The sequence below is a fragment of the Rhineura floridana genome, chromosome 22 (assembly GCF_030035675.1).
Source record: "Rhineura floridana isolate rRhiFlo1 chromosome 22, rRhiFlo1.hap2, whole genome shotgun sequence".
NCBI lineage: Eukaryota > Metazoa > Chordata > Lepidosauria > Squamata > Rhineuridae > Rhineura > Rhineura floridana.
Genome location: NC_084501.1, coordinates 6,909,204 through 6,933,277, shown reverse-complemented (window position 1 = coordinate 6,933,277; position 24,074 = coordinate 6,909,204). Strand labels below are relative to the sequence as shown.

The following is a 24,074-nucleotide window of genomic DNA, read 5'->3' as shown; positions in this document are numbered from 1 at the left end:
GAATTGCCTGAAGGGAGCGGTTCAGTTTGTGGGGAGGGGAGGCCATCCTCCTGCATTTCTCTTTACAAGAAGAAAAAAAAAATGGTGTTGGTGGGGTGGCATGTAGAGTAAGAACATAAGAAGAGCCTGGCTGCAGGATCAGGCCAAAGAGGGACCATCTCCCAGTGGCCAACCAGATGCCCCAATGGGAAGCCCCCAAGCAGGAGCTGTGTGCAACAGAACAATTCCCCGCTTGCAGTTTCCCACCAGTATTAATTTTTCCTCCAATAGTGGAATGGCAACTATTGCAATGGCAGGCAGGGACGGGGGGGCGAAATTCGATGCAGTTTGTATTTAAAGACATTTATTTATATATTAATGAAAATAACTTACAAAAATGCATTGTTTTAGGATAAATTGCTTGCAAAAATGAGTACATTAGTCAAAATTGCAGACAAGTCTGTGCTTATTAGGAGAAATTCGCACTAAAGTGCTGAATAATTTTCATGAGGATTCAAAAATGTATATCAGAAATTGCTGGAGGAGCCTGGAGAACTGAATTTAAGATTGGAAAAACAGGAAACTGAGAGAAGCAAAATGGGCCAGATCCATTGCTCCTGGTAGAAGACTGTTTGCAAAGCCAGAGCTTTCTGATGGATGCCATGTTGTCTATTTAGTGGCAAGGCCTGGGGTTGAATCCTTGCTTAGCTGTGGACTCAGTATCTTCACTAACCTCACTATGTGTTGGCACTTTTATAGGATGCCATAAGCCAGGAGTTGCCAACCTTTTTGGACCAATGGGCACATTTTGAATGTTGAGAGAGAGAGAGGGCACCAGTCACAAAATGGCTGCCATGGGGGTGTGGCATAACACAAAATTTGAGGGATTACAGCTAGCCTTTCCCAACCGGTGTGCCTCCAGATGTTGTTGGACCACAACTCCCATCAGCCTCAGTCATTGGCAATGCTGGCTGAGGCTGATGGGAGTTGTGGTCCAACAACATCTGGAGGCACACTGGCTGGGAAAGGCTGCATGACATGGCTGCTTCTCCCTCTCCCCCACCCCATCATGGACAACCTCATGTTTACCATGGGATGTCCGCTATGTCCTGCTGGTGGAGATACAGCTGTTAGAGGAACAAGAGTCCTGTTTTCCCCAGTGCCAGTCCTCAACTAAAGCCTAGTCTGCCAACCTGTACCTCTGTGCTCATTCACTGGCTGAAAACAGTGACGGGCTGGAGCAGCTAGGCTGGTTCATTTCATAGAAATTGCTTAGAAAGATATCTGCACATTTTGCTTCATAACTTTCTTTTTTTAATGATAGGTCAGAGTCTAAGGCCCCTGCCTGGGGCACCAGTTCAGGCATTTGTGGGTGCCATGGCAACCCATGGGCACCAGGTTGACGACCCTCAACATAGGCAGAACAAGGCCCAGCAAGCCATAAACACATGATTTGGGGGGGAGGTGGGAGCACTGTGAGGGCCTGTCCACTCCTTGGGGATACGTCAGATCCCTACCATGAATTTTCAGCTTTCATTTAACAAAAAACAGTCATTTTTCTTGCAGAAAGTTACAGGGAAACATATGGGCAGCATTCTTCCAATTGCTCAGAAAGATGGAGATCTGGTCCCAGCTTCCAGTGACTTCTAGTCAGTGAGTGCAAAATCCTAGGGATAGTCTGGGGAGAATTCCAAGGGCCAAATAGAGAGGTCTGGAGGGCCACACTTGGACCCTGAGCCTCAGGTAGCCCATCCCTGATGTATATTCTCCTGGGAGGGTGTTTTAGGCACTGTCTGTCAGCTATACTTTTCCTCATCCATAAAATGGCATCTTGCCTCACAGGGTTGTTGTGAAGATAAAGAAAAAAGGGACAAGGCGATCTCCTGGCCAGAATCTTATATTAACTGAGTGAGTCTTAGCGATCTGGGACCTCTTCTTGTCAAGCCGTGCAGCCTTGACGTGACTGTTGTCTTCTTCAGGCCTATTTTCCCTCTCAGCTGCTGCCCATTCAGGCAAGAAAAGGGAAGAGGCTGCCACAGAGGTTCGTTCTACGGAACACCACCTGTGGCATCCATTATACAGCCATTTTGGATGTTGTTCACGTTGACAAGATATTTTGGTGCAGAGAGTGAGAATTTAGATGCCTGAGGAATCTGAGCTTTCTGAATTCTGATGCAAATTGACCCCATTAACACTTTCCAAACTAATGTGTGGGTTGTAATTGTAATTACCCTTTGAATTTTGCAATTTCAGCTCAAAATACATGCCAAAATGCATTTTAAAATGTATATTTTATGATAAAATACATTTCTAAATGTGTAATATGTTAGAAAATACAAATATTTAAATTGAAAAAAATGTGTAGATTAATTTTTTTAAAGGCATATTAATATGGAAACAGAACATAAAGACTCATTAATGAATGCTTGTGAAATTCTCCTGGACCAGAATACACTGATCCGTGCATCCCAGGAGTTGGTTTTGTGGTTATCTGAATGTATGTGAAGATTGTAGCTCACTATGAGATCTTCCAGATGACCTCTTCATTCAACATGCATTCTGATTAGCTTGCATGAAGCTTATGCGGAGGTTAGTTTATATATCTGGTCTTTACTGAGCATTCATTCTGATTTGTTTATGGGCAGTTTTATGGAGCATTCATCCTGACTCGCTCGCAGAGTGTTGACACGTCTTCCCAGTAATCATTCATTCATCTCACACTGTTCCCTGCGTTTTCCTGTCACTTTTCAAACCGCCAAAAGTCAGATCCTTTTTTTAAATGTGGATTTGTTGCCCTGCAAACAAATCGGAACAAATGTTCAACAATATGCTGGCTGTAATCTAACCTCTGTGCGAGCTTTGCACCAGCAGATAAGAGTGAATGTTCCATAAAATGGGTTGTCTAGAGGAGCCTGCAACATTTGGAGAAGTGAAAAATCTGCTTGACAGATTAGTACAGATCTGCATGTTAGCCTGAGAGGTGCAGAGGAGGACATTTTGTATAGGAATTTGCAAAGATCAAATGTCTCACACATCGGTACATGTAACGGTCCACTCGCAATGTACAAAACTAGCAAATCCATTCCATGCTGGAGGTGTTGGGATGCAATTTAGTTTGCTGGGGGTTTGCATGGGGAAAACATAGACAAGGAGGGGAACCTCCAAGGCTTCTAAGCTGTCTCAATATCCTTTGATTTATTTATTTATTTATTTAATTAGATTTTTATACCGCCCGACTAGCATTAGCTCTCTGGGCGGTGTACAACAAAATATAAAAATACAAAAACATCTCAAAATCTCATAATAAATACAACATAAACATATGTAAAAACAAGGAATCAGAAACAATTACAACAAAATTTGAAACTAAAACAAGTTACATATTAAAACACCATAGCAAAGAGGAAGGTCTTAACCTGGCGCCGAAAGGACAACAATGTCGGCGCCATACGGACCTCTTCGGGGAGACTGTTCCACAATTCGGGGGCCACCACTGAGAAGGCCCTAGATCTTGTCACCATCCTCTGAGCCTCCCTATGAGACGGAACTCGGAGGAGGGCCTTCGATGTAGAGCGTAGTGTACGGGCAGGTTCATATTGGGAGAGGCGTTCCGACAAGTATTGTGGTCCCACGCCGTATAGGGCTTTATAGGTTAAAACCAACACTTTGAATCTAGCCCGGAAGCATATTGGCAGCCAGTGCAAGCGAGCCAGAACAGGTGTTATGTGTTCCGACCGCCTGGTCCCCGTTATTAATCTGGCCGCCGCATTTTGGACAAGCTGTAGCTTCCGAATTGTCTTCAAAGGCAGCCCTACGTAGAGCGCATTGCAGTAATCCAGTCGCGAGGTTACCAGAGCATGTACGACTGATGTTAGGTCCTCCCTGCTCAGATAGGGACGTAGGTGGGCTACCAGCCGAAGCTGGTAGAAAGCATTCCGTGCCACCGATGCCACTTGGGCCTCAAGTGACAGGGAAGGATCTAAAAAGACTCCCAGACTACGAACCCGGTCCTTTAGGGGGAGTGTAACCCCATCCAGGACAGGGTATATATCCACCATCCGATCAGAGAAACCATCCACCAACAGCATCTCAGTCTTGTCTGGATTGAGCTTCAGTTTGTTAGCTCTCATCCAGTCCATTATTGCAGCCAGGCAACGGTTCAGCACATTGACAGCCTCACCTGAAGAGGATGAAAAGGAGAAATAGAGCTCCATGTCATCAGCGTACTGGTGGCAACGCACTCCACAGCTCCTGATGACTGCACTCAACGGCTTCATATAGACATAGGTCATCATACAGGGCGACCAAGGCTGTCTCAGTGCCGAAACCGGGCCTAAACCCCGATTGAAACGGATCTAGATAATCAGTTTCATCCAATAGCGCCTGGAGCTGGCCAGCAACCACTCGTTCCAAGATCTTGCCCAGGAATGGAACATTTGTTACTGGTCTGTAGCTGTTGAAATTTTCCGGGTCCAAGGAAGGTTTTTTCAGGAGTGGTCTTACTGCCGCCTCCTTCAGACAGCCAGGGACCACTCCCTCTCGTAAAGAGGCATTTATCACTTCCCTGGCCCAGCCAGATGTTCCATCCCTGCTAGCTTTTATTAGCCAAGAGGGGCAAGGATCTAGTACCGAAGTGGTTGCACGTACCTGTCCAAGCACCTTGTCCACATCCTCGAGCTGAACCAACTGAAACTCATCCAATAAAACATGACAAGACTGCGCTCCGGACGCCTCATTCGAATCATCTGCTATAAACTGGGAGTCTAAGTCCTGGCGGATGCATAAGATCTTATTCTGGAAGTGTCCAGCGAACTCATTGCAGCGGACCATCGATGACCCTACCATGTCCTGAGTGCTAGTATAGAGTAACCCTCGGACAACTCTGAACAGCTCCACTGGGCGGGAAAGAGATGACCTAATAGTGGCAGCAAAATATTGTTTTTTCGCCACCCTCACCGCTTCTAAATACTGCTTAGTGGACACACTTACCAGCGCATGATTGCATCCATCGGGAGTTCGTCTCCACTTCCGCTCAAGCCGCCTCCTATCTTGTTCCATCGCTCTCAGCTCTGGAGTGTACCATGGGGCTGTATGAGCTCTACACAGAAGAGGGCGCGCAGGAGCGATCGTATCAACAGCCCGAGTCATCTCCGCATTCCACAGTTCAACCAGGGCTTCGACAGGAGCGCCAGTCTTATCAGCCGGAAAATCCCCCAGAGCCCTTTGAAAACCTTCAGGATTCATTAGTCTCTGGGGGCGGACCATTCTGTGCTGAACTTCCTTCTATTAATAGACTGAGACTCTTAGGGATGCTGACCTCCCTGACTCCTCCTTTCTTCTTTGACAGACCACAAGAGAAAGAGATCTTTTTATCTCTCTGTAAAGATGAAAGACCAAGCATGGCTCTTTGCATCTCCAACTTAGGATGAGGACACACTGTTCTGCTGGTTTCAGTGCATCTCCACTCCACCTCTCTTTTCTGAAAATGAGAGCATACAACACTAGTCAAACCCCATCCCTTTTTGGTGGTATCAGCTCGAGTGTGTTGTTTTTTTAAAATTCAGCTTCAAACAGATTTCGCAACGGATTGACAGATCAATCCATTGCCCCTCCAGGTGTAGCCAATGGAAATGCTTTGCAGTAGGTGACTCAGTGAGTTACAACTAGGAATGGAAAGATCTGTCAATTTCGGTTCTCTCCCTTTCTCACTTTCCTAATATTAAATTCAGTTCTCTGCATTTCTGCAGTAATCTGCAATTTTTTTAAAAAAATCCTCATGAAAATTCTCCATCGTTCTAGTGCGAATTTCTCCAAATAAACACATTTTTGTAGGCAATTTTGACAAAGGTACACATGTCTGCAAGCCATTTCTCACCACATCGTGTCTTCTTGCATGCTATTTTCACTAATATTCATTGTTACGCACACTTTTCCCTAATATATGCATTTTTGTAAATGTTGTGTAGTTGGCGAACTGCATCCCAAAATTCTAATAAATGTGAATTTCGAAGGATGGCTGCGCTTTGGCTCTCATACTGATTCGGAAAGAGCGAATTTGATAAATTCTGCTTGAAATTCAAACTGAATCGAAATTCTCACCCATCCCTAGCTAGAACTAGGAACTCTTTTCTGTCCAAGTGTACATTTCTTATAATAAACCAAGCATTTTTTTTTCCATAGCAAAAGTTTCTGTGTGGTATCTGGAACCTAAGGGAAGGCTGCTCATACAGCGGTCAACATACAGCCGCCTTCAAAGCTGTGTGTGCTAACTCTGCTAAGTTAATTCAACACTAGTCCACACAGACACTTTAGAGGACTGAAGGCAGGCAGGGTCAGCAACAATGTCCACCCCTCCCCTCAGTGCCCCCAACCCTCTTCCACTTTGCGTTTGAGCATCTCTTGGCTTCCCTAAGCAGGACACACTGGATGGGGTTGCCCCTTCTGCAGTACTCTGCGGCTGCCACCAGATCTCTCAAGCCTAGTAAGCGGTGGTGGTGGTGATGATATCAGGCTGGGCCATTCCAGGCATGACAAAAGCACCTGTGAGGAGATGCTCAAGTTGGCTAGCCTCATCTAGCGAGGCTGGAAATAGCTTCCCATTGTGGGTGCCAAAGACACACATCATACAGTCATGAGATAAACGGGTGTACAGTTTGGCGAACCTACAAACTGGGTAAAAGCCAAAATAGTGGTTAGACAAAGGATGACAAACGCTAAGCATCTGAACCACTTTGCATCTGGCTTTTGCTGAGCAACAAGAACAACATCAACAATAGATTAATATGTGGAGTCCCTAAGTGGTGTACATGAAACACAATCAGATCATGTCCTTTTTTAAAAAAAAAATCTTCAACAGTATAACCAAAACTACAACTAAATGCATCAATAAAAACAAGGTATCTCTGAATGCCAGCTGGTAGGAATCACAGTTGGGGAGAGTTGCTCTTGCACTCAGGTCCTGCTTGTGTGCTTCCCATAGGGTCATCTGGTTGGCCAGTCTGTGAACAGGATGCTGGACTAGAAGGGCTGCCTTTGCCCTGATCTAGTAGGGCTCTTTTTACGTTCTTAGAATCCATCGGTAAAACATTAAATAAAATATAAATCAATTTTTAAAAATACAGTATGATAAAATCCTGATTAAATAGATGGGTCTTCAGGAAGTGTTGAACACTAGCCACTGTTTCCCCCTCACGAACAGCACAGAGCATAGGTGAGAAACTGATGATTGGCCATGCTGGCTGGGGGGTGGGAGCCTGGGCCTGATGGGCGTCGTACAACCTCTGGAGGGCCACAGCTTCCCCATACCTGAAAACGGTCCCATTTGCTCTGGCATTTGAAACATATTTCAGGCTCCATTTGTTGGGTCTTCATCTGCTTTTGCAGCTTTTTCCGTTTCTCCTGTGTAGAGACATGCATCTTTTTTTTCTTCAGGGCAAAGGCAGGCAGAACATTTTTAGAGGAGGAGGCCTAGTTTGGATGTGTTCAGTCCTGTGAACTCTTCTTCCAGGGTTGAGTGTTAAAAAACAGCACCACTTAAATTCTGCACGTTTGCAGCAAATGCTGACTGGGTAAGCATGGACTGGCTAGTATCCATGCTGTCACCAAGAACCCCCCCCCATCCTGGAACAGTTTTGTACTAAAAAATTAAAATGTACGAAGGGTATGAATTGTTTATGTATTTATTAAATTTATAAATTCCTCCCAAATGTTAAGAGTTTTTGTATATTATATACATTGCAGTGGAGTGCAGAAATAACTGGTTTGTTAAGACTGGTAGCTGAAAGAATAAAGAAATGTAAAGTTTAAAGAGGAAAAATATCCTCTTTTATCTTGTACGTCGCCCAGAGTGGCTGGACAACCAGCCAGATGGGCGACTAACAAATTTAATAATAAATAAATAAATAAATAAATAAATAAATCCCATGCTGAAGAAGCCATGCAGCTTGTACTTAGAGAGCCCTTACTAATTGAGAACAGACAGGAAGAGAAGGGGAGAAGAAAAGCCTGCAAAAATAACAAACACTTTAGAGGAGGAATCCGCAGAGGGAAGAATAGATCCCCCCCTCCCCCCAGTTCAGATCACTTGTAATGTGCGTTGGTGCTTTACTCCCAACACCAAAGGAGCCCATAAATGGATATGGATAGACATGAATCAGGCAATTAAAACAATAAGCATAGATGGGCAAGCAAGACGCACAGCTGAGGCAGTATTCAATTTTTTAAATTATTTTTTTATTTTATTTGTTACAATTTTATGGTGTATACAGCAGTCAATCCAACTGTGAAGAAAGGAGAGGCTGGCCCATGCCCATGACTGACAGGCACGATGTGATCTCCATCTTCCCCCTAAAGCAGCAATTCTCTACCCACTTACCTGGGAGAAAGTGCCATTGAATTCAGTGGGATTTCCTTCTGAGTAGGCATGCATAGGATGGCACTGTACATCATCTAGACCAGAGTGGGGGAACATTTCCCTCCTGCTCCAGCTTCCAGGCTGCATATACCTTCAAAGCACATTCAAAGCATGCCCTCCCCCGCCACTGCCCCTGTGAGGGGTAAACTACAGTTCCCATGATTCTTTTGGAGGGGGGCAGTGGGAATGTGCTTGAAAGGTATGGTGTGTACGCAGCCTCGGTCCAGGGCCGAGCTGAAAGAGCAGGGGAAGGGCTGTAGTGTTAAGGACCACCTGATCCTTTATATCCGAGCCCGATCACTGAAATCCTTGGGGGAATCTTTGTTGGTGATCCCCCATGGCTCAGATGCATGGCTTGTAATGACTAGAAGACGTGTGTTCTGTGTAATGGACCCAGCCCTGTGGAACTCCCTCCCAACTCCTTGTTGAACTTCAAGCACATGCTTAAGCCATTCTTGTTCCAGCAGGCATTTTCAGGTGATGTTTGGTTTTATGATGACTTTATTTTTCTGTTGTTTATTTCATGCGTGGCTTGTTTTTATGTACATCGCTTAGAACTGCAAATGATTCAGCAGTATATAAATGCTTCAAGTAAATAGCTCGATGGCAGAGGATCTGCCTTGCATGCAGAAGGTCCCAGGTTCAATCCCTGGCATCTCCAGGTAGGGCGAGGAGAGAATCTAGTCTGAAATCCTGGAGAGCTGCTGCCAGTTAGTGTGGATGATATTGAGCTAGATGGACCAGTGGTCTGACTAGGTGTAAAGCAGTTTCCTATGAATAAGAAGCTGCTGTGTAACATACACTCCTAACCATGTCTACTTAGAAGTTAGTCCTACTGACTTCAGTGGGGTTTACTCCCAGGTAAATGGGCTTGGGATTGCAGCTTCAGGTGTCATGACAGCTTTTGGTATTTTGTGGAGGTGGAAGCGAGAGCATCTGCCTGTAGGACCCCCTCAGGGTCTATGGCAGAGATGGGGGAACCTGTGGCCCTCTGGATGTTGCTGGACTCCAGTTCCCATCATCCCTCATCCCTGATCCTTGGCCATGCGGGCTAGGACTAGGGTTGCCAGGTTCTTGGCCTGTGACTGATCCTTTATCTTTAGGAGAAGAGAAAGTCAGCCAAGTGCTGGTGTTCTTGCAATGCTGTAATGGGAAAAACCACAAGGTGGAATTCTCCCTTCCCCCTGCACAACTTTTAAAGATACAGAAGAGCTCTTGGAGGCCGGGCCTGGCAACCAAGAGGTCTTTAAAAGTTGGGCAGGGGGAAGGGAGAATTCCACCTTGTGGTTTTTCCATTACAGGGTTGCCAGAACACCTGCACTTGGCTGACTTTCTCTTCTCCTAAAGATACAGGATCAGTCTCAGGCCAAGAACCTGGCAACCCTAGCTAGGACTGATGGGGCTGGAGTTCAACATCTGCAGGGCCACAGGTTCCCCATACCTGGGCTACAGAAAGCAGGCATTATCATTATTTATTAATGTGTTACACATAGTGGCTGCAGTGCATGCACACTGTACATTTAAAACACATTTAAAGCACATGGCTTCCTTGCAAAGAATCCTGGGAACTGTAGTTCACCTCCTACAAAGCTATAACTCCTAACACCCTTAACAAATGACAGTTCCCAGGATTCCTTGGGGGGAAGCCATGTGCTTCAAATGCATGGTTTGTGTGTGTGTACGCAGCCATATCCTCCAAGAAGCTGGAGACTTCCTGTTGCATTCAACTGGAAGGGCGTGTTGAGTATGTCCTTAGCTCTCTCCCACTGACGTCATTGGGATGTAATGGGTAAAGCATATTTAAAGCACATGGCTTTTCCCAAAGAATCCTGGGAACTGTAGTTCATCTCCTCACAATTCCCAGCTTCCCTTAAGCTACAGTTCCCAGAATTCTTTGGGTGAATTTGTGTGCTTTAAATGTATGCTGTAGATGTGACTGGGGTGTCAAAAGACATAAAACTGCAAGAATTTAGGGCAGTTGTTTCTAGGCTTAAGCAACTCTTTAAAAATATTTAGATTTGGGTTTAAAAATCAAACAGGATTCAATCAATTTGTGGTGCACCTAGAGGCTCAGGACAAGTTCTCGGCCTGGAAGAATCCCTGTTCATTTATTTTTGGTCCAAAAGCCATCTAATTCAGGTCACTGAGAAGCTTCCTGTGACATTCCTGTCCTAAAATACTCGCCTCCAAGGAGCCCCTTGAAATAGACTAAAGTGCAGACACAGCTCAACATGTTTTTAAAATAGGAAACAGGCCTATGTTTCTGTAAAACCTTTGCTTATTTTTAGGAGTTCCTTCCATTTCATTTCCTGCTTATAATGCACGTCTCTCCTTTTTGAAAATAATTATAATGCTAATATTATTGTAGTTAGCATCACTATTAGCATTCATTAGCCCTTTGGGGGGGGAAAGGCTCCCAGACCACCTTATAGATATCAAGATAGTCTTTGCCTTTAGGCTCACTATCTAAGAGATGTGACACAAAAGGAAAAGGGTTCAGGAGGGAGGAGGAATCAGGGGATTCAATAAGAATCTGTGGAATGGACAAAGTGCCTGGGGGCAGGAGTTTGGAGGGGTGCAAGGAGCAAATGTTGCTCTATCTATTCTGTCATTGAAGAATAGGTTAATAATACCTATTCAGCAGATGAATACATCCAGAAAGGCATGACTGAGATCTTAGCTCTGTCATGTGACTCAAATAGTCAGATTGCTCCCTTTCCATGCTCAGGTTACTCTGCCCCACTCCTAGCAGCCCTTCAGGGGAAGGACCGTAGCTCTGAGCATGGGATTGGCAAGCAAACGGTCCCCGGTTCAGTCCCTGGCATTTCCAGGTAGGGCCAGAAAACACTCTGAAACCTTGGAGGGTCACCACTAAACAGACCAACTTCTAACCTCTCACATTGCTGTTTCTACCAAGTAACTGAATTCTCAGTAAAATGAATCCCAAATTCCATTGCATGACCAATTATCATTTGGGGATGGTGTCCACCTCCAAATTATTAGCATTTATTATTTATTATTATTATTATCAATTATTATCATTTGCAGGGGAGTCAAGACTTAACCCATTTTACTATCTAGCCATACATCCATCGTCTGGTGTTTGCCTGCTCTCTTGCAAAGAGCTGTGCTTTCTGCATTTCCTTTAAAGAAAAGCATGACTGCAGATTGTAGGGATCATTCCAAGGTTGCTGGCACACAAGTCCTTTTTCCTGAAATTATCTTCCTGTAGACCCTTAACGTTTTATGGAGAATCCAGGCAACACCCTGGTCAGATCACTGCATTCCAGTGTTTTATGAGTTGCCCTCCCATATTTTTCTCCCATTTTGGGACATTTATTTTACAATGAGAGACAACGAAAGCTAAAGGTTAAAGGACAATTCATCACTAATCCCCAGCTTTTGAGTAGACGTGCAGGATTGCACTGATAGTCTGGATCAGAGGTTCCCACCCTGTGGTCTATGGACCACTAATGGTCTGCAAGTTTCATTCAGCTGGTCCACAGTGTGTCTGTGGACCTGAGGATGAAGGCAGGAGACAGTACATTCATATTGAATTTTAATTCTATCTGTATTGCTTTTTTCTCAGACTGCATTTAATTGTACTGCAATTTGAACTCCAGAGTTCCACAGAATTCAAACTGTCATGCAACAAAACACAGTATGTAAGAAATAAAAGAAGTAATAAAAATACAATTTAAAATTCAAATGATAACGCGTAGCACAGTGCAACGGCTAAAACAGAAGGGAGAAATAACAAAGCGTTTCCATGGGGGGAAAAGTTTGGGAGCCACTGCTCTTGACCAAACCGTGGCGCTCTTTTCCTTTGAGGCCACATGACAACAACCTTCATCTACTGAACTGATCGTTAACATTCATTTCCTCTCTTCTGTGGGTTGGTCTTAACCAGTTGCCAAATTAACCAACAAGAGTGTTGTGAATGTCAAGGAAGATGTAAAAACAGGGCAGAGTCCTCCTAAGTCAACAATGGAATCAGTTACCTAGCGAGGTAGTGGGCTTTCCGACACTGGAGGCATTCAAGAGGGAGCTGGACAGCCATCTGTCGGGAATGCTTTGATTTGGATCCCTGCATTGCTAAGGGGTTGGACTGGATGGCCTTATAGGCCCCTTCCAACTCTACTATTCTATGATTCCATAAGTCCCCCATATTTTCATATGGCAAGTGGCTTGTCTTTGGAAGTCCTCTGCAATATAGATCACCACCAACAGAAGGCTGAGGGTTGGGGAAGGAGCAAGTCCCTTCTCAACTTATTTTCCTGGATTCTTGTATCACCTTGAAAACATCTGCAAGGTCAAAACCCTGGAGTTGACAAAAAGGTTGCCCTGACTCCCACTTCCTGGAACAGGGATAGAGAAGCTTCCTTCAGCCCGAGGGCTACATTCTGTTCCGAACAACCTTCTGAGGGCCATATTTCATGGGGTCAGAGGAAAACGTGGGTGGAACAAAGAATATTAGTTTTGCCTTTGTACAGTAGGCTAACTTCTACATACGCCCCTGTCTCTGTGCTCCATCCTGGCGAGCAAGACGCATTATCCGAGCTCAAGGGCACGCTCCAGGGACTGCCAGGCGACAACACTCAGGAAGGGTGCAAAGCAGAGCTAGTGAAGGGTGTGGCTGGAGAGAGGGTCAATTCTTCTTGGTAATTCCACCGCCCTCAGAAGTTCGGAGGGCGGAGGCCTGGGAGAGGGTCTTCTCTGGGGTGGCCCCTAAGTTGTGGAACTCGCTCCCCACAGAGGTGCGTTTGGCAACTTCACTATGGTGAATGCTGACAATGCACCTCTTTAACCCGGTCTTTGACAGCCAAGAGAGAGATATTTTAGGATTCACCCTATTTTCTGTGATGTCTGTGATTTTAAGTTGCTTTTAATTATTTTAATGATACATTTTAAACTGTTGTAACCTGCTCTGGGATCTGAAGGTGAAGGGGAGGTTAACAACAACAACAATAGAGAAGATCATGGTAGCCTGCTTAGAAGATCATGGTGGCCTCTGTATTATGTGTGTATTGCAGCAAAATAAAGGGTTGTTGCTAATTGTAGCCCTACTCAGAATAGACCCCTTGGCATGAATGGCCCTAAGTTAGCCATGCCCATCATTTTCAATGGGTCTACTCTGAGTGGACTAACATTGGAGACAACCCAAACTTCTTAGCAGGGATGGAGAGACTCCTTATTCCCAAGAATTTTAATGATGCTTATATAATAATAGGTGGTATTCAGTACTAGTCCTCCTACTCAGAGTAGACCCATTGCAGTTAGGACAAAACTAGGTCCATTAATTTCAGTGGGTCTGCTCTGAGTAGGAACTAACTGAATACACCTTCAAATGTCTCACCAAATGATCAAGTGCATGATTTCTAATAATCAGACAGACAGATATGCAAACAGACTTGGAAGTCATAGTATGCTTATAGTGTATGTTTCTTTTTAAAGGTACTTTCTGTGGTTTAACTTTTAAACTAGACGATGTATGTGTGTACTAGCTGTAAGTTTGTAAAGAGTAAGGTCACCTCTAGACTATTTTGTAAGAGGAATTCAAGCACATACTGGATAATTAGATTTGTGCAATTAAAGTGGATTAGACCTCTGTTGTCAAAAGTCCACTGTTTTTTTCCTCTCTCAAAAACAACAACCCAGACTTTCTGCAGTTAGGAAAGCACTGAAAAGTGTGAGATGAATGAATAATTAAGCAAATCAAGATGAATTCTGGATGAATGCTCGTCATCATGTAACCTCCCTGAAAGAAAATGCCCTGTTTAATTTTTGTCTGCCACAACTCTAATCGAGGATCGTTTACAGAGACTGATTTTTATTTATTTATGTATTCTGAAGCTATGGCAAGTTCAGGGCCCAAACCTTTAGGAATGCACAATCCCATTCCTGCCCCAGAGCCAAGATGCCACTGGGGGAATGGCAAGGGGGTGGGGGAGCTCGCCAGCTGGAGCTGGCGGTTGTGTCAGCCCATCGTGTCCCCCCGTCCTCCGGCCCCGTCCTCCACCGTATACTTTTGCAGTACATCATTTGAGCTCACCACCCTGGGATGGTCAGCAAACACCACTGTTCCTCTGCCCCTCCCTCCTGTTGGTGCCAGGTGGCTGACCATAAAGATCTCCTGCAGACTCAGGGCATTACATGAAACTTGCTTCATTGCAGGCACTTTAGGGCCAGCTCTAAATTTGGCCAGGCATGGCTTGGGGAGGGAGAGCAGGTTGCTATGGAACAGGCTGAGGGCATCTGTCAGTGTATGACCCTGTATGCTCCAACTGGACCTATTTAATCGATATTTTACATTCACCCCCTTCTCCAGGCACAGGGAACTCCAACCTTATATACGTTGGGAGTAAAGCGCCAATGTATATAAGAAGCTACCTGACCCAGTAAGGATGATAGATAGAAAGGCAATCTATTCTTCCCTCTGCTGATGCTAAAGTGTTTGTTGTTTTTGCAGGCTTTGCTCCTCCCCTTCCTCCTTTCTCTTTCTGTCTTTGTTCTCAGTCAGTTAGCAATGGCTTCCTGAGTAGAAGCTGCATGGCTGCTGCAGCATATATCATTTTACCTCTTTGTTGTAATAAACCTTAAGTTTCTTTATTTTTTTAACAGACCCCAGCAGTATTTATTTTCTAAGGCATTAACATATTGTTCCCCCCTTCAACTTGGTTTGAATTTTAGCTTCCCATCTCATATGCCTTATTTAGAACAGCTAAACTTTTCGCAATATAGGTTCCTGTTCTCCAGAGCAAGATTCAACTGCCTACCCTCTGCTCTGCTTACAGGCCGTTTTCAAGGTATCCCTTATGTTAAACGCTATTGAATTTGCAATGCTAATACCCCCAAAACCCTAGATCACATTCTTTTAGAGTGAGCTATATAAGGATTTAAAAACTAAAATTATCTCTCCACTTACTTCTGGACTCTCTAATAAACATCCAGAACAGATACTTTTCCATCTTTTGTCTGACAAAAATAAATCCACAACTGAAGCAGTTGCTAAATTCCTTTATATAGCGCAGGTGCTGCGGAAAAGACATGTGCAATGCGTTTAATGCTGTTGATACTCTTATTTTTAAATGATATCTTCATATCTTATTTTAAATGATATCTTCATGTATTTGTATTTGTACGCACAATATGTATACAAATCCTTGTTTTTTAGCTGACTGGGTCTATGACTGTAATTAAATAAAATTTGAATTTGAAAAATTTTAACAGACCAATTATTTCTGCACTCTGGTGTGGTCTGTTAGAAGAATAAAGAAAGGTTTTTTATTACAAAGAGGTAAAGTGATACATGCTGCAGCCCGCGCACACACACACACACTGTAATATAGAGGAGAGTCATGTGCTTTAAGTGTGTGTTGGATGTGATCTCAATGTATGGGGGATGTGGATCTGACATACACTGGTGGCTGGTGCCCACTGGAAATGGTCAGGGATAGCACCAGATCTTGTCTGTGCACCTGAACCTCCCTCGCACATGCTTGCTTAAATACTCCTGGTCACGGCACCTCTTGTGTTGCTGCTTCAGCAGGCATGCTTGCCATCACCCAAGATCTTGGGTGATGGTGGACATGCATGTGCAGCATGCTGATCCAGTGATGCAAGAGGTGGTGTGACTAGGCGTATTTAAGCATGCACCGGCTGCGTGAGCGTGCAGGGGCGGTTTTGCCTGGGAGAGCAGAGCTCCTGTTCCACGATCCAGTCACAATTTGCCATCATGTCCCTCGCCCCAATGCTGGCAGAGAGCTCCACCAGCCCAGCCCCAGCCATAGAGGTCCTTGGTCAGCTGCAGAGGCCCTTGTCCAGTGCCCAATCTGGCCGCCCTTTGGCACCAGGCCTGGGAATGGTAGGGCGGAAGGCAGGGAAGCTAACAGTAGATGGAGCCAGAACCAATGACTGATGGTAAGTAAGAAGACAGGCAGTGGGACTGGCTGTGGGCAAGCTGAGGTTGGTAGGGCAGCATCCCCTTCGCCCTAATAGACCAGCCTCTGCCATCTACATATATACATGCACTTTAGTGTTGGAGGTTACAGCATTGTTGGCACCGGACTAGGGATAGGACTGGGACCTTTTGCATCATCTGAAAATGCCTTAGGTATAGCCACAAGCCAATGCTGTTAGAAGAGGAAGGCATTGCTAGCTGAAGCTGGTGGGAGTTGTGGTGCAAGCATCTGGAGGTCACCAGGTGGGGGAAGGCTGTTTTGGAATATTAGCGAGGGGGAGGCTTTTGATTGAGTGGAAGCAGAAAGCTTGAAACAACATTGCCTGTAAAGCAGGAGGACAGGCTGGAAAAATACCAAAGCACTCGGTCAGCCGGGTGCCTCAAAACCTGAAAGCTGCATTAAGGATGTTGTCGTTTTCTCCATTCCTGGTGACAGCTAAAACGCCGAATTTCAGACAAGTGGTTCCCACAGGTATATTGTTGCGAGTTTTGGGGATGGGCCTGGATGATCTCTCAGGGTCCCTTCCAATTCTGTGGTTCTTGATTCAAAGAGAGAGGATTGCTGGGTCTGAAACCTGCCAGGTCAGTTTGGCTGGGCTTGTTCTATTATTAGGTAAATTAAGGTGATCAGGTCTAATTGTAGTGTAGAGTATCTTCCTTTGAATGATCAGGAAATGGCCAGAGACTCCTTCTGGAAGGGGAGAGCCATTTTGGAGAAGGGTGTGTGTCTTTCTTCCCCCATCTCTCTCCCCCTCCCCTAGCTGGAGACGTGTAAACGACAGTAGATTGGCAATTTGAATGAGGCTGGAAGAAAACACAGAGAGCATAAGAAGGGCCATCACAGTCCAGCATCCTGTTCTCACAGTGGCCAGCCAGATGCCCATGGGAAGCCTGCAAGCAGGACTTGAGTGCAACAGCTCTCTCCTCTCCACTGGTGATCCTCCGTGGCTGATATTCAGAGGAACGCTCAGTGGAGGTGTTGAGTTGCTCTCTTCAAGAATCTTAAGGTGCTGTCTGCCTCTCAGTCTGAAGTTCTGATGTGGGATCAGGCAAACTTTGGGGGTCTGTTAGGGTGTTTAATGCTGTACCACCACCTATGCTCAAGCTGTGTATTTGTAAATAAGCAGAAATGTTACAAAATGACCATAAGCCTCAAATGACCTCCTTCCAAAGGAAGCTGGTCCCAGATAATTGATGGAACCCAAAAAACCTCTCAAAGCTTGGGGAATTTGGGTGTGTGCCTAATAATATGTCCATCTTGATTTGGAGGTCTTCATACCATGGCCCCCCCAATAGAAAAGCAGTTTATATATATTGTATTGTCATTCCACCAGCTGTTGAAGACATACCTGTTTATACGGGCATTTCCTTGCTCTCTCAACCTGAGTTAATTGCTGTGTTGTTTTAATGGGATTGTATTATTGCATATTTTAATGATGGATGCCAGTGTGGTATAGTGGTTAAGTGGTTAAGGTGTTGGACTACGACCTGGGAGACCAGGGTTCGAATCCTCACATAGCCATGAAGCTCCCTGGGTGACCTTGGGCCAGTCACTGCCCCTCAGCCTCAGAGGAAGGCAATGGTATTTTGTGAACTGCATAGAAGCCTATTTTGGCATTAAGCTGTATTATACAGCCAGAAGAGTGGCTGTACAGTACACTATGGCCAGCATGGATTTTTCGCATTCCGCAATGTTAAATTGAAAATACCCCCCATGCCATTCTGATGCTTCCCATAAGCTCATTTCAAAACAAAACCTTACAAAACCTATAGCCCTGAACTCAGAAATGCTTGCTTAACAACCCTGTCAATTTTCATGGCGATGCACAAAACAGTCAGAGAGAAACAGTCAGAGCTAAAACAAGATCAGCACTGCACATGTCTTGTTTCTATTATTTGGGCTGATTGCAGGTGTTGTCACCACTCACCATATGCTCAGAAGCACAGGTTACCAAATTCTTCCAAGCTACACCGGAAGTGGATTGTACTGTGAATGTACTGCTTTCAAGTCAATTCTGACTTATGGTGACCCTATGAGCATGGCTATGTGGGGATTTGAACCCTGGTCTCCCAGGTTGTAGTCCAACACCTTAATCACTACACCGCACTGGCTCTCGTATACTGTGAAAGACCAACCCAAATTGTGTTTGCATTTTGACAAATTTGTAGGGCAGTATAACAACTCAGAGAGGAGGTCAGATCTCATGCTCCCCTGGTGCATTCACTATAGCTGCCCAATTTCCCTGCCTTTTAAAGTTTGATAGAAATGTCTGTGGGCTATAGGTACGATCTTAACCCGCAAGGTTTTTTTGCCTATTAGTGAATATAACTTAACAAGATTGCATCCCACTCAACTAAGTCATCTTCACAGTAAAATTATTCAGATCAACAGACATGATTAACTGAAGTCCATTTTGATTTTCAATGGTTCTGAGTATGACGAAAGTTGGATACAACCCTCAGTAATTAGTGTGTTATGTATATATTCAGTGACTGAACTGACCTGTCTCCACAGACATTCACAGCCTGGTGCAACTCTCACTTGCGGAAGGCAGGCACGCAGATTGAGAACATTGAGGAGGATTTCCGGAATGGCCTTAAGCTCATGCTCTTGCTGGAGGTGATTTCAGGTAAAAAAAAACACGCTTCTGGGAGGGCTATGGTCTGTAGATCCATCCAGGGACAAGAGTCAATTATGGACAGGAGTGGGGAGGTTGAGGCAAAATCAGTAAGCCACAGACAAGATGGGGGATACTTGGCTCAGCCATACAACATGTGAGAAGGATCTTGGAATTGTCGTTGATCACAAGCTGAATATGAGCCAACAGTGTGATGTGGCTGCAAAAAAGGCAAATGCTATATTAGGCTGCATTAACAGAAGTATAGTTTCCAAATCGCGTGAAGTATTAGTTCCCCTCTATTCAGCACTGGTTAGGCCTCATCTTGAATACTGTGCCCAGTTCTGGTCTCCGCACTTCAAGAAGGATGTAGACAAACTGGAACAGGTTCAGAGGAGGGCAACAAGGATGATCAGGGGACTAGAAACCAAGCCCTATGAGGAGAGACTGAAAGAACTGGGCATGTTTAGCCTGGAGAAGAGAAGACTGAGGGCAGATATGATAGCACTCTTCAAGTACATGAAAGGTTGCCACACAGAGGAGGGCCGGGATCTCTTCTCAGTCATCCGAGAGTGCAGGACACGGAATAATGGGCTCAAGTTGCAGGAAGCCAGATTTCGTCTGGACATCAGGAAAAACTTCTTAACTGTTAGAGCCATATGACAGTGGAACCAATGACCTGGAGAGGTAGTGGGCTCTCCAACACTGGAGGCCTTCAAGAGGCAGCTGGACAGCCATCTGTCAGGAATGCGTTTATTTGGATTCCTGCATTGAGCAGGGGGTTGGACTGGATGGCCTTACAGGCCCCTTCCAACTCTACTATTCTGTGATTCTAAGAGATTTCAGTGGTGAGGGATTGAGAAGGACTGGGACGCAGTACTTGCTTTGCACACAGAAGTTCCCAGCATATCCAGTTTAAAAAAAAAAAAAACAGGTTGGTAGCAGGTGATGCAGAAGACCCCAGCGAGCAGATAAGCAGGTTTCCAGGAGGAGCCCTTAGAATTCTAGAACTCTACGCTCAGGGATTTCTTTTATCTGTTTGCTTAAATCATTGATATACCATTTCACCATTTGTATTACTAAGTATTGCAGGACAGAGCTCAGTGTCCTTACACAAAAATTCGCTCTTGGTTAGCCCATCCATTTCAGCAGTACAACTGAGGCAGGGAGGAGTCCTTTTGTTGCTGCTATTGTTAAACAATTAGGAGTCAAAAATCCTTCCTGACCTACTGCAAATCGCCCAGAGATCTTACCAGTATGACAGATCTTCCTTCTGCCCTGCAGTATCTACTACTAGCCATGTTAGCAACGAATGGATGTTGATGCATGTGAACAGGTGTGCAGGTCTGAGTGTGTGTGTGTGTGTGTGTGTGTGAGAGAGAGAGAGAGAGAGAGAGACCGCAAAGGCGGGAGTCATGGCCTTTGACTCTTTTTCCTCCGTTGCTCCTCCAAGGTGAACGGTTGCCAAAGCCGGATAAAGGGAAGATGCGCTTCCACAAGATCGCCAATGTCAACAAGGCGCTAGACTTCATCGCCAGCAAGGGGGTCAAGCTGGTCTCCATCGGGGCTGAGGGTGAGTGTTGGAAGTGGCGAGAGAAGCTGGGAGTGGGCCTTGCTGGGCCCTGCTCTGACTCTTCTCTCTTCTGTCTAGGTCGGGTGGGGAATCTCTGGGGGAAGGGCCATACATAGCCTACTTGTAGAGCACTTGCTTTGCATGCACAACATTCCACATCCAATCCTTGGCATCTTCAGGTAGGTCTGGGGATGCTTGTAGGTTCCCCGACCCTAGTCTAGGACAAGGGTGACCTGATAGCTCTTGGCTCACTCGCTCTCCCCTACTCTATGGGATTTTATACGCATAGCAAAATGTCAGAGACAGTCCACTTTTCCGTCATTCTAGACCAAGGCAACCAGCTCACAGTGTTTTTGACAATGTAGGTTGCTTTCCCAAGTCAGCAGAAAAGGAGGATGGCACCCTGCTTTATGACTCCTTATCCTTCTTGAGCAGTGGAAAAGGAATTCCTCACCATGGTACCACACAGGATCCCCCTCTCCCACCACCCGAAAAAGCAACACTGCAGTTTCTGGGGTGGCACGGGGACGAGCCAGAACCCAGCAGTTGAGAGTCTTCAGAACATTCCACAGAAGAAGATACAAAGAATGAGGAAAAAACCATTGCTGTTCACGTTAATATGCCGCTTTTCTCACTGATATGTTCAAAGTGCCTCACAGCAGAACAACAAAAAGACAAATGAATACATCATTACAATGAAAACTAAATAATTTCAAAACATAACACAACAATCCATGAGTAACTCAGTTTGATTACATGAACATAACAACAATTTAAAACACGCCATAAACATTCCAGTGCAAGCTCCTCTTTTGGGTTCCCTCACGCTGAACACGCCGGCAGCAGCATTTTGAACGACCCTTAGAAAATTCAGGCAGTCAGGATAACATAGGTGGCTTGTTGGAGCTGAGCAGTCTCTGGAACAGAAGAGCACAAAGTTTTCAGCAAGGACTCTCATAATCATGTGCTTTTTCAAAGCATTTCATATCGGTTCTTTCTGTAATTCTTCCAGCAGCCGTGTAAAGCAGGTTATCTTCATTTGGCAGACGGAAGGTGACGTTGTGCCTGAGCTTGGGAGATGGTGGCTTGTCTTTAAATTTGAGCCCAGGGGCTGAGAATCTAAAAACGGCCCAACTGGATTAGGCCAAGGGCCTGTCTAGTTCAGCATCTCCTTTCTCACACAGGCCAGCTAGATCATTTCTAGTCGCCCACAAGCAAGACACAAGGGAAAGGGAAGAATAAATGGATAGCATATTATTGTTATTATTTTCCTCCCAAAGGAATTATTTATTTATTTGCAGATTTATATATTGCTTCACAACCAAAAAATTACTGAAGCAGTAGAAAATAAAACAAAACATAAAAAGGTTCGGTAAACAAAAAGCAATAAAACCATTTCTACAACTGGAATATTATTATTCCATAACATAACTAGGTTGCACTTCAGGGAAAGCCTTTTTTTAAAAAAAAATGTCTTCAGTTGAAGATACTCAAGACACTAGGACTAATTTCAGTTGGTAACTGATTCCAGAGGGCTGGAGCTGCAACACTAAAACTCCAGTTTCTAGTGCATACTAACCACACCTCTGGGGCATACAGTGCTGAAAGCCAGGGGTAGCCAGCACAGTGGCCTCCTGACGCTGTTGGACTCCAATTCCTATTATCCCCAGCCAGCATGGCCAATAGTCAGGGGTGATGGGATTCAGAGTTAAGTGACATCCGGAGGGCCCCACGTTGGCTGACCCTGCTCTAGGAGGAGCGCAGTTTCTGGACAAGGTGAGGTCATCCCTCAGGTAACCTGGGGCTTTTAATCCTGAAAGCAAACCTTGACGTGCATATTGGCAGCTAATCCAGCTCGCTTAGCAGAGGTGTGATATGGTTGCTAATGGGATGTCCAGCAGCCTCGCTGCTGCTTTTGTAGATGAAAGTAAATACCATGATACCTCAGTGAACAAAGCAGATGTGTTCCTGGACATTACTTCTGTAACAGAAACTTTGGTACCAGAGGCAGAAATAACATGGAAATAATAGAGATAGGTTTCTATACCTGCTCATAGGTGGTGGGGGCAGTTTCAACAGGGGCTTTAAAAAGTGCCTACCTGGCACCCACCCGCTCCTCCACCTTCCCCCTCCTCTGACTAAATTGGATCCTTCCCTCCCCAGCCCTGGCAGAAAGCAAGAGATCTCTTTAATGCAAAGCAAATACACAAACGAGTCAGTTTCACCTGAAAGCAAAGGCACAGGCTTGAAAGTTTATCCATAGCAAAGCAAAGCTGATCAGTTTCACCTTTTAAAAAGCCTTCCTTAAAAGGATCTTCATTCCTGGATGATTCCTTAACTGAGGTATTACTGTAGTGAGGTGCCCACAAGCATCCTGGAAAGATCCTCCAAGGATCCCAATGCTAGAAACTGGAAATTGAGCCATCAGGGACCCCAGAATTGGAGCTATTTATCTGGAATTCAGAGCCAGCAATGAGGTGGCTAAATGAGTGGATAAGACCAAATTCAGGCTGGTAAAAACCCCAGCAGCCTGCCAAGAGCTCCTGGATGCAGGAAAATGGACCACAAAAGGGCCCAAACAAAATGCGGGATCAGAAAATTCACCTTGTCATTTACATGGATGGGGTCTGAACTGGCCAAATACACTCCCCCCTGCAAGTTGTTTGCCTCCCAACAACTGATGCTCAGAGATTTACTGTCTTTGAACTTCGAGGCTCCGTTTAGCTATCATTGTGTTGAACACAGCCACAGACAGGCTTTTCCTCCTCCTGAAATGTGCTTCATCCGTTTGGGCTTTGGGCTGCCAAAAAGCAGTATCTCAACAAACCATCAACGAATGGACGCATCCAGCCTTGATTTCCCCAACCAGGTGTCCTCTGAATGTATTAGACTACAACTCCCATCATGGGCACCAGGTTGGGGAAGGCTGGTCTAATCAGGATGATTTGGAAATGCCCCCAAGTCAAGATAAGGATCCTTCCGCAGGTTGCCCCTGAAGGAGGAGACTGTATTTCCAGAAATGTGCTGGGCTTCAGTGAACTGAGGTGCTTTTTGAGAATCTGTTTCTTTCGTTCCTGTGATTTTGCCCCCCAAAATCTGGAGGTGCATCAGCAGCAGATGCCCCTGGCTGCTCTTAACCTGGCCTTTCCCCATCCTCTGCTGTTCTGTAAGCTCCTCCCCCCCCCTCCTGCTGTTCCAGAAATCGTGGATGGGAACCTGAAGATGACTCTGGGTATGATCTGGACAATCATCCTTCGATTTGCCATCCAGGACATCTCGGTGGAAGGTGAGCTACGAGGGCCTGTGCAAGGGCGAGACTTTTGTCTCTCGCGTAATCCCAGTCTGCTGGGGTTTTTTTTCATAGAGTCACAGAGTTCTAGATTTGGAAGGGGCCTATAAGGTCATCGAGTCCAACCCCCTGCTCAGTGTAGGAATCCAATTTCCTTTTCTTAAGGAAAAGGGCCATAGCTCAGTATTGGAGCATCTGCTATGCTTGTAGAGTTCCAGGTTCAGTACCCGGCATCTCCAAGT

The 24,074-nt window shown here is 45.2% G+C and overlaps 1 protein-coding gene across 1 annotated transcript in view; it reads left to right on the top strand.

The window, feature by feature from the left end:
* The window catches only part of ACTN3 (actinin alpha 3), a 54,751-nt gene that overhangs the window by 7,318 nt on the left and 23,359 nt on the right, over positions 1-24,074 (top strand). Inside the window, exons 2-4 of the mRNA XM_061605792.1 lie at positions 18,868-18,982; positions 20,424-20,543; positions 23,743-23,829. Of these exons, the coding sequence (XP_061461776.1) occupies positions 18,868-18,982; positions 20,424-20,543; positions 23,743-23,829 (322 nt within the window). The remainder of the gene's footprint in view (positions 1-18,867; positions 18,983-20,423; positions 20,544-23,742; positions 23,830-24,074) is intronic.